Source organism: Anabas testudineus, chromosome 2 (genome assembly GCF_900324465.2).
Source record: "Anabas testudineus chromosome 2, fAnaTes1.2, whole genome shotgun sequence".
Classification (NCBI taxonomy): domain Eukaryota; kingdom Metazoa; phylum Chordata; class Actinopteri; order Anabantiformes; family Anabantidae; genus Anabas; species Anabas testudineus.
The window spans coordinates 7,847,324-7,865,484 of record NC_046611.1 but is presented as its reverse complement, the minus strand read 5'-3'; the positions used below and the strand labels follow the sequence as shown (position 1 = coordinate 7,865,484).

Below are 18,161 nucleotides of genomic sequence, written 5' to 3'. Positions count from 1 at the left end.
TCACCAACTTCCCACAAGTCACATATTGAAAACTATTTTAGGCTACATGCATTGAGACATAGCAATAATTGTGCATATTTGTTGTATAAATTATTCTATTGTTGCAGTCAGTTTAACATTTTAATAATTTCTCTCTCTTTCTTTATTGTTAATTATTAAAAGTTGAAGCACAAATAGGCCAAAAAACAAGAGTTTGGCAGGAGGCTTATCAGCTTGAGCTTTATCCTATGATGTAATTCACAGGTTACCACCCAGTCTCTGTCAGTGATGTAGAGAATTTATTAAGTTAAAAATGTATTAACTTATTTATTATATTTAAAAAGAAAAAGAAACAAGAATGTTTGCAGCTAAATAGACTTTTATTTATTACTTTCCTGGAATAACGTCACCTCTGGGGCCGACTGCATCACTGCCTTCTAACCACTTACTAGCCTTTACAGAGCTTTCAAACGTATCAGAAGGTCTTTACTTTAACTTAGGTTGTGTTTTTACACCTCCACCACCTGATACCTAAGATGCTCTAAGACAGAGACAATACAATAAAACCCCTGTGCAATCCCATGTCCAGTTCCCTCTTGACAGTCAAGCTTGTTCTGAGCCTCTAGAGCTCCTAAAGCTCAGCACTCTCCTACAGAGAATACCCTCAAGTGGATTTCATGATCGTTGCTCGAGGCTATGAGCCTACTGGGGGATTGCAGTTTGCAATATCTAGCCAATACTCGCATCTCACTGTCAAAATCAAACAACACTGACCTTTTTCACAGTATGTACCAAGATAGTTGCTTGTGAGTTTGTTTATCTGTAAAAAAGATTTTGTAATTTCATAAAATATTTCTAACCTGTTAGCATCGGGCTGACCCAAAACCATCACATGAAAAGTAAGTCCCTGAAAAGGAATAGTCAAATTTGAATGTTTCTTTTTTCCTAAAACACAATTCTTCTTTGTGCGTGAATATGCATCATAAATCAGCAGAGTGAGGCTGGTTTATTTCATTCAGAAGTTTAGTCTGTCATGTGTTCTTGCCTCCGGGCTAATCCTGGATCAGCATTGCAGTGGATCAGTGCATAATAGGCTCTTTATAAATGTGAGCATTGGAGTTTCAAGGATAAAGCACAAAGAGGTTCAGCAAACATTATGGGCTGACTTTAAAGGAAGAGTTAGAGATTCTCAGATGCCTGGCTGACCACTAATAACGTTGTCTTTAGAACAGTAGAGATGGGGGACACATAAGGCAAATATTCCTGTGATTGGTCGGGTGCTGTCTTTCCTGAACATCGCGTTTAACCCTGCTGACTCGAATTACTTTAATTCTGACAAGACATTGATAAATTCTGCCCCCAGAACTTTAGAGCAGCTACTTTGTGAAAGGCGAGTGATGTTCTTCTGCTGCTATCTGCCCATTAACACACTTATCATTCTTTCAGTTTGCCAAAAGCTGGCTAAAGCCACCCTAAACAGAGTGAACAATGAATGCACAGCGAGGTATTGATAAAAGGCTCTTCTTGAATTAAATATTAATCCCATTCGCTAAGAAGGGGATTACTCTGGTACATGTATCAGTTAAGCAGCTCATACTGAGAATGGAAGAGGAAGAGAGACAGGAGGAGGAGGAGGAGGCTGGGAAAATGAGGTGTGATGCAAGAAAAGGAGTTGCAATATCCTGCATCACGGCATCACATAAAGCGTTTTGCCCTTTGCAAGGCAGTGGGCATTAGCAGCATTAAGGATTAATGTGTAGTAGTGATATATGAGTTCCTGCCTGCACCTTTCTACAGCAGCAGACCTGCGGCAGAGTAAAGAGGGCTTGAAGTCATTTGCTCAGCGGCTGTTACAAGCCCACTTTTAGAGCCTGTAATGGTGCTTTGGAGCATCCATCACTGACACACACACACACACACACCTGCAAACAGACAAATGCACACCCACTCAGTTACCCCCCACTCCAAACACAATCAGGATGTTGTTACTTGGCAACATCATTTCAAGGTAAATAGGTGCTATAAAAAGGTCTTATATAAAGAAACAGTAGGTGTCTCTGTCAGATTCTGCAGCTTTTCAGTGAGGCAGTCTCATTCTCATGCTGTGAAAGCTTTGCTGTTTGAGTGAAGCTAGTTTTCTTTGTAGAGTCGTGTAATACAGGAGAAGACATATGTTAGTTTTGCATATATGCAAGCATCAATTATATTGCCTGACCGCAGTGTATTCTGGATGAATTTACATTTTATGAGTGGATGTGTGGGGTAATTAAAGGCCGTGTAGAAGACTTCAGTGTATTTCTAGAACACTATATTATGAAAAAAGAGGATCATACTTATCTCTCTCTACAACATACCTTATGAAATGTTTTTTAAGGAACTGTATGAAAATGATATGGGTGCAGAGGTTTTTGTAAAGAATGGTCACTTTCAACAAAAAGAGAGAAAAGTCAAATGAGTCCTGTAACGTTACAAAGCGGTTAAACCATAAACACCAAAAATGACACGTCTATATCTTTGATTTGAAAGCTTAAACTAAACATTACAGTGATGATGATACTTACAGTACTATCTTTAGCTAAAAAAGCCATTTACTTACTGGTTCTACTCCTTAGCAACAGTGGCCGTGGGGGCTCATGGGTATTGTAGTATCTAGACCTACCTAAACCTATAGTCATGTGTTTCTGTGTGAAGCAACATAAAGGATGTTGTTTGAATTTATGTTTTAAACAAGAATTCAAAATGAGGAGCAACAAACATACACGTTTCTTTGTCTCCTAATTTACGATTAAATACTCTACAATGCATAAAACTATCTCTGTTATGCCAGCCTTTTATTGGAAATTGAACACATTTATATTGTAACTACATACATATATTTAAATGTTTTACCTCTCTAACACTAACTATATATGACGAATAGAGTAATAATGGAACAATGTAAATATCCACTCCACTCCATGAAATTGGCCCCTGTATAGTGCAAACTCCAAACATGGAGTAATTAAACATGCAATAATGTGTCTATGACTCCATAGACACGGGCTAAATAAAATGTCTTTTCAATATAAATGTCTGTATGAGCAACGAGCAGCTGCTAATTAGCAAGAAATGTGAAAACGGAGCGCTTTAATCACACAAACACGCCTCTTTGTGTCTACAGATGAGTGTGTGGGCGTGTGAGTGTGCGTTTGGAAGGGGTGATGGGGTGCAGGTGCAGGATTGTGCATACATGTACGTATGTACTTAAAGTCTCCAGCAGAGGGCAGAAAGTACAAACTTATTCTTAGTGCTGGTGTATTTTTTTATTTTACCATCTTTTGAAAACACACTTCATGCTACTTTTCCTGTAAACTAATGGTAATTGTATGCTTCACTCACACTTATGACATCCAAATGCAGCAATTCATTTCTATTTGATGTGGAACAGTGTTTGGAGTGTTCAGAATCAGAAATAGGACTTCCCTTTAAAAAAACAAAACAAAAAAGAGCACACTCCACTGTGTAAAACAGACAAGTATGTAACCCTTTGGAATTTCATGTTTTTTATGTCTTTGTTAAGAACAAACATAAAAAATGAATGAATAATGAATATTGACCTCAAAAAAGCTAATTGGAGTCAGGTTTTAGCTTATGTTAAGAACATTTTTGGGTTTGGACTAGAGTTACTTCGACTGACAAAACGTTTTGAGTTTAGAACACGCTTATGTGCACGAACACAACAAACATTTATAAAGTAAAGAAACAACACTGAGTGACAGCCAAAAATTGGAAAGCATCATTGGAACTGGCTAACATCCATTATCATGAGTCTACAGTACATAAAATATTGAATAAGCAGGGAGTCTATGGCAGGACACCATAAAGAAAGCTGAAACTATATTAAACTATTTGTAAAGAACACACAGAATTACATCTGGTGTAAAAAAAGTCACTGCATATCATCGTGGAAACATCATCCCATTCATAAAGTATGGTGCATCAGGGCCTGGCCAGCTTGCAGCAATTGAGGGGAAGATGAATTCCCACCTGTATCAAAAAATTCTTCAGCGTAATATGAGAATATTTGTACGTCAGCTGACAGTTGGGATACAACAGGACAATGAACCAAAACACGCAACAGAATGGCTTCAGAAAAACAAAATCCACCTTTTGGAGTGGCCACGTCAGAGTCCAGACCTCAATCCAATGGTTTTGATTGTTGTCAATAAAGACATTAAAGATCAGAATTTTTTTTGGTGTAAGTACATTATATTTGTTAATACTCTAGACAGATTTTTTGACAAATGAATGCAGAAAATCACAACATTTCAGAAAACATACTGTTCTTGTCACTGTAAATTTGTTTAGACACTTTTGCCTCTTTCAGACAAACTGCAGCAAACCCGAATGATAAAATAGAGTTGCTAACCTTTTTGGAGATATATGGCGACATTTTAAAACTAAGATACTTTTGTGTCTACAATCACCCTGTCCCTGGCAGCCACCTCACTTTGTTCTGATCATAATGAGCCCAGGGAATAGAAGTGCTCCTGCCAGGGGAGAACAAATAGGAGGACACGCATCCGATAAAGTCTTAACACAGGAAATAGGGATGCACGCTAAAAAAAAAAAAAAAAAAAAAACTTACAAGTGATTTCATTCTGTATTCTGTCTTCAGATCAAGTAAAAAGTCAAGTCTGGTAATGTCATCCATCATGAAACATGCATGATTATTTTGAAACGAGATCTGCCATGAGATACTGATGAATCAAGAGAAGTGGGAAGACTTAAATTATTCCACTACATCTGGTAGGGCTGAATATGAGATTGAATGATTTTTTTTTTTTTTTTTTTAACTTGGTCATTTTTTGACAGTGTGAGAAGTTTGTATGACTGATCGCGAGTGGATGAAACGTGAAACTGTGATAAAGTGGTTTAAATAAGTCTAGTGAGCTTCAGACTTCGGTATTCAGAGAAGAATCAGAAGGGATCAAGTGGTTATGTACACAGACAGCAAACTGTAGGCTATCATCATGCAGGATATATTTGTATTTTATAATACATGACTACAGAAACTCTCAACTACATCCCCACATGCCAGTAAAAACACAGCAGGAAACAGGAAACACTGCTTCTTTTTACAAAAGAATACAATTTTTAAATTTGTGGTAATACAAAGATTGATCCAGTCTTAATTCTTTAAACCTGTTGTTGTTATAACAATAATAATGCACTTTATCTAAATTCAATCTTTAAGTTTAACTCACTTATTTTACCTTTAAAACTGTGTCAAATTACTTTGTTTGGGTAGTACAGTGAGCTAGAAACAAAACTGAAGATTTAACACATTTATGTAGATTCTCCCTGACAGACAATTGTTGTTAAGCTTTTATGTGTTAGATTTGTTCATTCTCATGAGTTGATGTCATCTAGTTGATGTATCTCCTAAGGAGACAACATCTGAACAGCATGGATACAAAGAGAGATGATCAAGTCCATTTCAACAAAACACTAATTGCATTATTGACATAAATGCTAAGCTAGGCTGTACAAAATCTCCTTCTCTGGTTTGACAAAGCAGAACAGTAGTTAGTATTCACTCACTTATGCTTAATCAAAAGCTTGTGTTTTTGCATTGCAGTGAACAAATGTGACTCAAGATATGAGTGAGTTGTTTCTGGGTCATACATAATAGGACATGTTATTCTCTGAAGTATTGAACACTTGGGGAATAGCCCTTGAAATCTTTAATGATTTAGGAATATGCAGTTGCTTCTTCAAGAAAAGTTTATTGTCTAGGGACTCAAAAGACTTCATTGCAGGAAGCATGAGCTGTCAAAATGTTGTCTTGCACAGCATGTCCTCACCTGCCAGCTGATGCCAGAAAGTATGTTTTACAAAATAAAAGTCAGGTAATAATGACAGACAAGAAAAGTACAGATGCATGTGGGAGTGGGAATAATGAGCAACAGAGTGTATTAGGATAAGAGAGAGAGAGAGAGCAAGTGAGACAGATGCAAAAACAGTGAAGGGAGAAGTAGGTTAATACACTGCTGCCGCTGTTGTGTATCATTGACTTCATAAAACAGAAATGCATCATCAAAAAGCGCATAGAAGAGTCAATGTATTCCCCTTAGTCTCCGAGACAGTCTTTTGATGCTGAAACACACTTTCTTTCTCTCTCCAACCATCCCTTCTCCCTCCTACTGTCTCCCACGCTCCCTCCATTGCTCGCCATGCTGCTGATGAATTAAAAGAAAGTATGTCAGTTGGCAGGCAGGGAGGGGATAAAAGAGAGAAAGAAGACATCAGAAAGAATTCATTCAGTGAGTTTCTCAACAAGAAACACGGCTGAATCTTCACCGCCTTATGAGTTTTTCGGGCTTGGTTATTTGGGTCAGCCATTAGGCTTGAGAATCCACCTCGATTTGTCCACTCAGCACTTTCAATTCAGTTCAACAAAAAACGGGAAAAAACACATTGATAAATTGCTTCATATTCCCTTCAGAGAAACTTGGCCTTAGTGTCCATGAGGTCCCTTGCTTTCAAAAAACATCACAAAACACATCTACTGTGTGCAGGAAACCCCAGTGGTGGAAGCTGCTGTTGCTATGCAACTGTTTAAGGCCTGTTTGGAAAACTGTAAATCACTGCTATGCTAAAAGTTGAAATGTTGTGTTAAAGTCAGTCCAAATCTAGCTGACGTGCTAGTCAGAACTGACGTTAGAAGCCATATGGCTGTGACACTATAGTAAAAACAGGTACAGTACAAGTACAAATTTTATTCCAAACAATGTGCTATGGATACTTTGCAATGTCCAAGATCTAAAATTTATGTAAAAATAACCATGCAGTAGTGGTATTCAGGAAAGGTTGCTACTACAACGTGAATTTTCAAATTGATTAACTCCATGTCTCCTAATTTAAATGAGGAATTTTTGTCCTGTCTTCTTTCTTATAAAACACCACCATTAATCATTTTAATAGACTATTTAATTTTGCCTTACACTAGAATGACTGATGATGGTTTCCCTGATGTTTATCATGTATTTGTTCAAATTTATACTAGTTAGATAATAGATTTGTTGTGTATTATGTGTTTTATTGTTTTTATTTGTATGTAGTTTTGTTGTTTGGTGATTATAGGATTAAGTGTTAGAAGGTTCCTTGTTAGATTTTCGGAAAGGCAGACTTGGGGACCTGTTTGTAGGTTTCCATATGACCCACCTGCTGATGATGGTGGTTAGCTCATTGGCACTTATTGTTGGCAAAGAGCTTATTCCACCCTGGCATACTGCCATGTAAGCATGCAATAAATGAAAGACAATTCTTACACATTGGGCTGCAAACTCTTTTAACTTTTATTTTATGAACTCTGCTTAAATGTATCCTAGATGGGCCGTTTCTTTTTTGTTTTTGTTATTTGACATTGCAAAGTTATAAAACAAAATGATTTTGTGACCCTTACATAAAAAAAAAAAAATCTTATTTCAAACCACTTTACACTGTGTCACCAGCAGTTTGACATTTTTGCTTCGAGTGAAATTTTAACAACAACTGCTGAATGAATTGTTTGTACTGCTTGTCAGAAGAATATTTTACATAACAGTCATATTTATGTCCATTATCTCCTCTCATTTTCCATTCTCTTTACTGCTTCTTCATGGACGCCATACTCTATGTCAATCACCACAGAGATTCACTGCAGATCATACAGTATATACAATTCTATAATCTCCTTCAGGTCAAGCCCAACAACGTATATTATCATCAGCCCAAAAAAGTCATGAAATCTGTTGAGACTAATTTACTAAATGTGCCATGGTTCCTGTCTAATTGTATATCCTGTAACATGCTCCCTCAGTCTTTGAGCAGCATTATAATTCTTTGAGTAATTATGCAGGTCTAGATCTCGCACAGTTAATGATATCAAGTCCAGAGGCTAGGCCATTTAGCAGTCTCTTGACATTTATACAGTTTTCCATTTATCAAATACTTGTTCATTCTTAAAGCTTCAGCATCAGGATTCAGATCAAGTACATAAGCTCAAAATAAGTGATGGCAAGGCAGAGAGAGAGGATGCTGCTTGTAAAAAATATCATTTTCTTTTGTCCTGTAGCCTTTGGTTGACTTTTGGTTTACGGCCCTCTTGAGTGCTTTTTATTAGTGACTTGGCATCTTGTTCGCCCGCAGTCATCTATCACAATACCTCTGGCAGCCTCTCAACGACCACCTCGCTCCTGAGGAACACCAGACCAAGACTGTAAGGTTTGATAAGAACCAAAATCCTTTATCTGTTTTCTAAAATAAGGATTGGACACCAGTTGTTTCCAATGCAGCAAAGGAAACTGACAAAGTTGACGAGTAGGAGTGTGTTATTTTTTCCCCCCTCACAGAAATGATCTGGGGACCTGATGTGCTAGAAACAGCTTTACATCAGAAGTCTCTCGCAAATTTGCACTTTGGTTTCTTTAGATGTGACGATACAGAGGCAAAGACTGTACTGTGAGTAGGAAGTCATGCAGGTATCAGTACTGTACCAAAACAAACATATTGACTGGATTTGCTTTATTGAACCTTATCCAAAACTTTAAACGCCCTGCTTTAACATTGTTGGAAGCTTTTCCAAAAGTATATTGATGTAACCCTCTAACAGCCTGGATATCCAATCTCATGAGTGAGCTAGCCTCTTAATACCATATTTAAACTCAGAGTATTAGTATGAGTTGCTACTCCGTGGTCCTGTCCTAGAATAAAAAGCTAAATATGTATGCCTTGTTACCCACAACAGCCCCACACATGTCACCTTCAAAATGCTGATCAATGACATTCTTTAGTGATTAGTTTAATGATAAACTGTGTAATTTACCTTGGGGTTATAGAACCTCCATATACAATAAAAAGGCACCAAAGGAAAGAGATTAAAACACTATCACATGGGCCCCAAGGGACTTATATACTGTGGAAGGGCAGTGGGGAATCGGAAAGCCAAGCTCAGCATTTTCCTAAATCTTCATGCATAAATAGTTTGTGATATAGCCAATATACTATATTGGGGTGAGGTGGGGGGGCGATTGCAGCCCTATAGGGATTCCATCAGGCAGTTTTCTTACAGTACTAAATACTTCTGATTTTAGGTGTACTTTTATTAAACTACGGCTATTCTTCTCCCAAAACTGACATGGCCTATCCAAATGAAATTATTGGTTAGTTCCCATAAAGATGGGAGACAAAAATATAAAAAACTAGTTAAAAACAGTAGTGCTCCCCTAGATCCTAAACTCCCTAATAACCAACTCTGTGATCGCTTTCATTATTCCATGTTCACATCATATTGTTATGAACACTTTAAATGTCTGACAACTATATCAGCCACTACAGAACCAAAGAACAAACCATTAGCAAAACTACAATTCTCTGATATAAATAAAAAAGCTTTTAGCTCATTGACATTTAGAAGGCAACAGCACCATTACAATTAACTGTTACTATTCACTTCCATTATCTCCCTGTTAGACATTAAAAATGGACTGTGTTTCACATTAACAATTGCGAATATGACACCACTAATAAAGCCTACTGGTAATTTATTTTTACCTTCATAGAAATAATTACAGCAAAAAGGCACAGTTACTTAAAGCTTTCCTTATCCTTTAAAATAGAGACTGGAGCTGTATACAGTGGCAAGAAAAACTTTGTGAACCTTTTGGAATTTCATGGTTTTCTGCATTAATTTGTCATAAAATGTTCTCTGATCTTCATCTAAGTCACAACAATAGAAAAACACAGTCTGCTTAAAATAATACTATACAAACATTATATGTTTTCATGTTTTTATTGAACATAACATGTAAACATTCACAGTGCAGGGTGGAAAAAGTATGTGAACCTTTGGACTTAATAACCGGTTGACCCTTCTTTGGTAGCAATAACCTCAACCAAACGTTTCCTGTAGTTGCAGATCAGACCTGCACAATGATCTGGAGTAATTTTGGACCACTCCTCTTCACAAATCATGATGGTCCCTTCGCCATGTTTTACAGTGGGGATGAGGTTTTGATGTTGGTGTGCTGTGCCTTTTTTTTCTCCACACAGTGTTGTGTACCAGTAGTGCTGTGGAACATCCAGGTGCTCTTTTGCAAACTTCAAACATGCTGCAATATTTTTTTTGTACAGCAATGGCTTCCTCCGTGATGTACTCCATCCTTGTTTAATGTTTTCCTTATTGTAAATGTGTCAACAAAAATGTTAGCATGTGCCAGAGATTTCTGTAAGTCTTTAGCTGACACTCTAGGATTCTTCTTTACCTCGTTCAGCATTCTGCGCTGTGCTCTTGCAGTCATCTTTACAGGATGACCACGCCTAGGGAGAGTAGCAACAGTGCTGAACTTTCTCCATTTGCAGACAGTCTGTCTTACCATGTACACATGAACATCAAGGCATTTGGAGATACTTTTGTAACCCTTTCCAACTTCATGCAAGTCAACAATTCTTGATCGTAGGTCTTCTGAGAGCTCTTTTCTGCAAGGCATGGCTCACATCAGACGGTGCTTCTTGAAACCAGTAAACCCAAAACTGGTGTGTGTTTTTAAAGGGCACGACAGCTTTCAGCAACCTATCCAATATCGTCACACTGATTGGACTCAATGTTGGCTCACTCCTGGTTCCAATTAGCTCTTGGAGAAGTCATTAGGCTAGGCAACAAAAGAATAGCTTCAACAGAACAAAGTACGCCTTCTGGAGTGGCCCAGTCAGAGTCCTGACCTCAACCCGATTAAATGCTGTCGCATGACCTTAAGAGGGCCATTCACACCAGACATCCCAAGAATATTGCAGACCTAGTTTTTCTGTTGTTGTGACTTAGATGAAGACCAGAGCACATTTTATGACAAATTAAAGCAGAAAACCATGAAATTCCGAAAGGTTCACAAATTTTTTCTTGCCACTGTATGTGAAGGCAGTATGCACTTGAACATGGTTGTTTGTAATGGGAAATGGATAAAATGTTGTAAAATTCCAATTCACTTTTATTTTTGATTCTTCATCTACTAAGAGACTAACCATTTATAACTGTGCTAACTGATTACCTGCTTGTACCTTACAGTGTTGAATTTATACATATATGTTTATACACCAACAAAGCTGAGGCGTCAGTATCAGGAAAAAAGGGCTATGAGCCCTGAGAGTTAATTAATGTTGAGGGGCCCCATTGATTAATTTGGGGAAAGGGCATGGGCTTGAGCCTCCAGAGCACCACGTTCTGCATGTGCCTGCTCTTTACAAGTGGTCCCATAGAGACTGTATTAGAGACTCATCCTTAATGAACTGCATTGCTAAGTTAGCATATGCGTGTTGAGTTATGGATTTAGTAGTCTGGTTTATGGAGTGGATTCAGGAGAGGGTTTATCTGTTTGAGGCTTAATCTGTCTTGAATATTTATTTGGTCCAACTTCTGAATCTAACTTTGCCTTGCATAGCATCCTGTAAGAACCGTGGGCCCATAACATATAGGGAAGCTGAAGAACTAAAACCCAGAAATTACTTTTGAACACCTAATTTTTTTTCCACATTCTCTGTAAATGTGCTGTTGTGTGATCATGAAATCAAAAATAGTTCTGCATGGGTCCCTTAGGTGGCTCTGACCTCCTTCTAATGGCCTAATTATTATCATTAGCTTTACAGAAAGGAACTTCCTTCGTAAATACACGTTACCCTCTAGAGCTGTAGGGTTCTAGTATTGATCCACTAATTATAGGAAGAGGTTTCCAAGCATTCTTCCAATAGGGATGTGGATCAGGACTACTAGAAGTTTTTCTTACTGATTACTGATTTGACCAATCCCTCATAACATATACAAGCATGGTAACTGTAAAGGTAAAAAGAAAATCCTAGACTACATTTCTACTTACAACTACTAACCAAAAATGTCTTTAGGTTTTGTTGACAAAAACTAACAGCAGTTAAAAGTCTAATAGAAAGTCAGTTTATTCTGCTAAGATTTTGTGGATGAAAGCGTGAAAAGGTTTTAGGATAAGAGAGGTAGAAGCTGATAATGGAAGAGTTTCTTGAACAAAAATTAAAGCTTTCTCAGATCACTTGTACAGACAAGCCACAAAGGCTCTCATGAGCCATGTTCCAGCTGAGTAGGAAGGAAAATTGACAGGTTATGATAATAATAACAACCTCCACCTCCACATTGTCACAATCTTTATTTATCTAGGGAACTACTTTTGTGTTATGTATCAACACCCTGGCATACATTCATAAAGTTCATTGCACACATATAAGAAACTCAGTCCAACTGGGAGCTGCCCAGTATAATGAAGTCTTCCACTGTCAGTGAGTGGGTAGCTGCCCTAGAACACATAGGGATTAAGTGTCTTGCTCAAGGGCACCTGAATGGTTGAAGATGAGATATTCTTGGGCTTTGTACAGGCAACTTTTTTATTAGTACTTCCAACTTGTCAAGCTTTATGATTTATTGGGTGTTTGACTCTGCAGTTCATTGTGTTATCTGGCCAAACATGAAGTACAGTTCTTATACAGATTATTTATGGAGTGTCATGCATGCTTGCAATATCAAATACACAGGTACAATGTATATCATTTATTTGATGGTTTAACATGATCATCTATTCAAAAAGGAAGAGAAACATACAGAGATATACAGTATAAATCTAAGCCTAAATACATTTTGTGGCAGCACAGAACATTTCACATTCCATTATGGGACCAAGGCCATACAACACCTGAAGTCTTTGATGACTTTTTTTTTTTTTCACTTTTTTTTTTCTTTTTAATATACTGTAGGCTCACATGGTATCATGTCATCTCTAAAATGAGCAGTTGGCAGTTATCATAACTTTGTAAAATATCTTTTTTTTTTAAAAAGTCTTCCCAAGTTACGAATTGTAGTTGCATGCACGATAAACAAGTATCTAGAGTTTGTAACAGCTGTCTTCTTGTTCACTTTTCAACTGCATTAATTTAGTAATAAAATGACTCATACAATGACCAACTGCAAAAATGTAATCCTTTAAATCAAAGTGAACCAGTAAACCAGGAAAAGCTTTTGACTTGCACCATAAAACTTTTTTTTTTTTTGTAGCTTCAGAAATCTCTTATTATATATTATTTACACACCACTGAAACTTAATGAGCTGTTTTGACATTTTGTAGGTACAAATATATCCTTACAACACAAAGCAGTTTCAAACATCTTTGGACAAACTGCTTCAGAGACTTTAACAATGCTTTACCTTGAATTCATGTGATCACGAAATGTCATTTTGCACCCAAAATCAACATCAAGACAACCGTTCTTACTTTGTTCACACAGAATGTTTGCATACAAATCAATGGAAACAGGAAAGAAACATTCGCTTTACTTTCTAAGCACTTTTATCAATATATTCATTAAGCGTTATGCCACCTATAACTTTCTTTGTTTTTTGACCGAGTTCATATGTGCACTTTGTCCAGTCCGTATAGAAAACAGGACAAGAAGACAGTCGACTGCTTGAGTGTGGAATCAACTAGAGTCCTATAAATCAGGCTTGAGGTCAATCCTGTTTCTAGAAAGAAAATTGCATTTGTGCAGCAACAATCCAAGTACAATACATTCAGTTCTAAGTCATACATCAGACTGCTCATTTAAAACAATTTTTCATTCCCAAGTTAAATTGATCCAAACTCTGTCGGTAGCTCTTGTATAAACCAAACAGCTCAGTCATAACCAAATCAAGTGCCATTATTTTCTACTCATATTCATTTACATGCACAAACAGTGGATGTATTTCATGATTGAACAAGAAAGCTTTCAGATTTACATCACTGTCCATGAGTTGTAACTGGTTTTGTTGTTTGCGGCTTTATGTGAAGTGGCAGTTTATCCAAAGACTTGGGACAGTAGGGTTATTTTATCCACAAAACAATTATACATTGACATTTGTTCATAGTCGGGCAAGCAGCGAAAAAAAAAGGGAAAAGAAACAACCGATGCCTTCCTCTCTGTCCCTCTGCCTATCAATTTTCCATCTCTCTCACACACACATACACGTGCACACATTAATGAAACATCATCCTTTCCTTCTCTTCCTCCGTCACTCGCGACATAACAATAGCCGTGTTACATTCTGATGGAGAAACGATGACCATGGCTCATTATCCTCTACCTGAAGAATGGATCTGATACATTCAATGCTAGTATGTGCTCATTAGTCGACAAATCGGTTATTGTAAAATCCATGTGCATTACAGCTCTAAAATTCAGATTTGAACATACATATGGTGGAATTCAACATGGTTGAATGTTTGACACGAAATGTAATCAGGGTACCCAAAATGCTCAAAAACTTAACTAACCTGTTGTTTTTTTTGTGTGATCTTTGTCTTTATTTGTTTTTGTTGGGTTTTTTTTTTTTTTTCTTTTGCATTAGTCTGACCATTAATAGCCAGTATGACAATCACAAAATGCTCAAGATATGTTCATTTTCATTTTGGGTTGTACACACAGTATATATATATACACATTTATGTATATACACATCTATGTACTTATATACAAAAAATAGGTTTCATTCCACCACTCTACTGCCGTAACAGAGTTAGTGTTGAGCGAAAGAAAACAAGACAGGTTAGGAAATCAAATGGATACCTGAAGACACAGAGTACAAAAATATCATAATTTTCATGGGTTGAATAATGGTCGCCCAAAGGCCCTTGGCTGTTGTTTGAGAATAAAGACAGTTTATAGAGGAAGTTTTATTAATTTGAGTGCAATTCTGTCATGCTATCACTTGAAGCACTGTTCCTAGAAGATAGAAGTGGAAAAGAAATGGCAGTTTTACCCATATTTGTGCTTTTTATTATATCAAATGACCATAAAGGTTATTTCAGTGATACTGTTCTTTTTCAAGAAAAAGATGCCAAATAGCAAAGAAAATTCAAAACCTGAGTCACAATCATCCTGAACAGAGGATAAAATCCTCAACTTTAAATGATTGTGTTTGGGTAAAGGTTTATAAGATCACTGCATAAATTAGTTAATAGCAAGTATACCGTGTATTGCATTGTATCAATGCTATAAAGAAATACGAATCCACAGAGTTGTTTCTTCTGTAAAGTTGTGTCATAACCCATAAAAAAAGGAATGGTTATTTTTCTACTAAGACTGATCTTTACATGCATTAATAGTGCATAGGGTGCCAGTCAAACATACATTACTTTGTTTTATGATTTTTAGGAATTTCCTCACTTATTAAACCGTTTATGTAGTACAAAGTTTTATTTATAATTAAAAAAATCTTTGCGTTAACTGCTATTGTGTGTAGATTTTTTTTATTTTTTGCAAATACTGTATAATTTATTGAATTGCTGGCTTTTTATCGCTTTATATACACTTTACCGAAAGTCAAATATTGGGAAATGGCTGTCACAAGTCCCAATTACAGTACGTGCTTTAGAAAAAGAAAAAAAACTTGGTACTAAGGATTCAAAAACTTCCAAATATATAAAAAATTATAATAATAACAAGAACTTGGTCCAAAACTCACCAGTCTTTCTCAGTCTTATGGTCTTGTATTGTTGAAGTCTTTAATTCAACATATTACATAATGTATAAAAGAAAAAGGAAGAAAAAGAAACAAAATGGAAAAAACTCAGACAAGAACACACACCTCAACAAAACAGCCCAATCAGACATAGTAGAGCCAGTAGATGAGGTTGAACAGTGAGAAAACAGAGGGGAAAATGATCCGTGACCAACGGTCAATGGCATTCACATCCGTCAGATCAGGGATTTTGATTTTGAGTTGTGAGGACCGCCTCCGCAGGCGACTGCGCTTCATTTGGGCAGACCGGTCGAGAGAGTGCCGACTGGTGGAGCGTGGGCCAACTCCACCGCTCTGCTTGCGGTACTGGATGTGCGCCGAAGCTGTGCTGTCTAACTGCACCATGGACTGAGAGTTCCTAATGTCTGCCACACTGGTGGTGATCTCGCCTCCCGCGACTTCGTTATGGATCTCCAGGGTGGTTAGCAGAATGTTCCCATGGCCATGTGGTTCCGCCTGAATGAATAAAGAAATGAGAAAACTTATTATCAACATTATGTGCAAATAGAAGGAACATCTAGAAAGGACACTACCTCAACTTTTAAAGCACTCTTCTTCAGTGTACAGTGCACTCAAGACAATGAAATGTGGATGTCATCATGGAGGTGTTACCCAATGTGCCCAAGGGGTCAAGGCCCCCCTAGGCCAGAGTCAGTATTTCAACAATTTTGTTAAAATATCAAACAACCACAAAGACACATGAAACAATCACAAAGACACACATAACAACTACAAAGAAACACAAAACAACCCCATTTTGTGTGTATTTCAGTCTGGGTGTCTACTACCTGCTACTACGCAGGATCCACACAGAACCTTTTATAAGCCTTTACCCAGTGGCCCATTGTCTATCCACGAATGTTATGCTTCTGCTATGGCAACAAGTCATCTCATGGATTATTATCATTTAGCATCATTAGCAAGAAACCTTTTCACAGTTTCAGGCACAGTGAGTGTCTCATGCATTGACTGGATGGCAGTTTTTAAAAGCAGCTGACTGTTGGTCACTGCTCTGTATACACAAGGAACAGGAGGCAAATTTCCACTGATAGATAATCAATGAAATGTCAGTGAATATATTTTCATCTGAATGAGTAAAGTAGTCCAAAATAAAAGAGACAGGTCGAGTTACAGAAATAGCAGAGCTGCCAAAATGTCTGCTGATTGAACCTGAATGTCATGTCTTCTGTTGTTCAAGCGGTGGACCTCTTCTCTGAAACAAAATAATTTTTTTTCCCCCTGACTGAAGCAATATAAGCTTTGAACAGTTTAATTAAACATATAATTCTCCATGCCTAAGACATGTGTGCCACCAAACAAATATAAAGGACAATGATGATCATTCATGCAAACAGAATGAAGTGTGGTCCCACATTTTCCTTTTTAAAGAGAGAGATGGCAGAGAGACATTGTACAAATCGAAAGGGTTTTTAACTAAGTGCCCTTCCGGTGTGCTATGACAGGAAGCAACAGATATGTTTGCCCTGTGTTATTTTTGTTGAATATTTTAGATTCTCAAAATGCCAGTGTACGAACAAACAGTAGCTGAAAGTTACAGCAGCCTTCCGTTCTATCATACATACACTTGAGAGCTTGAGCATGGTTACACGATGACAGTCATTACTTCCAATACTGTTTAATGAAACAAATATTTTTAAATATTTTAAGAATATACAAAAATTTCAAATTTAGTTTTTAAATTAAAACTCCATTTTAAAAGAATCCTGGGGGACCTCTGCTGTGACTTTGCACTGAAAGTCAGATTGATTCACCACATCCCGACATGCGCAATGTCACTTTATGAAAGCTGTGTAAGAAATGTGGCTTTTAATGATGTTATACACACAGCATGCATTCAGGATGAGCTCTGAAAGGAGAAACAGGTTCATATCTGAAACACCATTTTTTACAATGTAAGATCAAGCAATGTAGAAAAAACTGTAATGAATAAGTCAAAGTCAAGATGAATACTCTTGATATTAAGGTAATGTCATGAAGATGTCTACTGTCGATTCACTCATTGCATGGATGGAGAAATATTTTCCATTAAGGCAAAATAAAAATTTATAAAACATCTATGTCAGCTGATGGCAATGGCAGAGTTGACTCAAGGATACTGAAGAGTCTCATTGAACAAACAACTCACCGAGCGTGAGTGGCGAAGACCTTTAACCTGATTGGACCGTTTAAGGGATGCGGTCCTACTACCTGCCTCCTGGGAAAATGAAGATATTCAGCCACATGTGGGCAACAAAATACCCAATTTTAGTTTTTAAAGCCAACATATTTTGGCTGTTGAAGCCTCCTATGAATTGTGTGATAATGTAATACAGTTCAATAACGCAGAACATTTTCTTTTTGCTGGTTCTGATGTCAGGAGCTAACAAAAAAGTTAATTATAGTATAATTGCATTGTCAAGGCTGTTTTATCATTCATGCCCTGTTGGAAGGAAGAGAAATTAATTCATTTGTCCACTCTGTAGTTTTCACGATCATGTCCTGTGGTATTTTCTGTGGAAATAACCAAAAATTCATAACAGATTCATATTTGATTCAATGCGGATAGGCCACTAGCATATACATTTCTGTAAG

At 37.1% G+C, this 18,161-nt stretch overlaps 1 protein-coding gene across 4 annotated transcripts in view; it reads right to left on the bottom strand.

Moving 5' to 3' along the window:
• Positions 1-12,577: 12,577 nt before the first annotated feature.
• gabrb3 (gamma-aminobutyric acid type A receptor subunit beta3) overlaps positions 12,578-18,161 on the bottom strand; it is a 58,938-nt gene continuing 53,354 nt past the window's right edge. For 2 of the 4 annotated variants that reach the window (XM_026364285.1, XM_026364288.1), the window contains exons 10-11: positions 17,716-17,784; positions 12,578-16,025 (exon numbers count right to left, since the gene is read on the bottom strand). In XM_026364285.1, the coding sequence (XP_026220070.1) occupies positions 15,654-16,025; positions 17,716-17,784 (441 nt within the window). In that variant the 3' untranslated portion in view covers positions 12,578-15,653. The remainder of the gene's footprint in view (positions 16,026-17,715; positions 17,785-18,161) is intronic. The other 2 variants (XM_026364286.1, XM_026364287.1) reach the window with 2 other exon arrangements.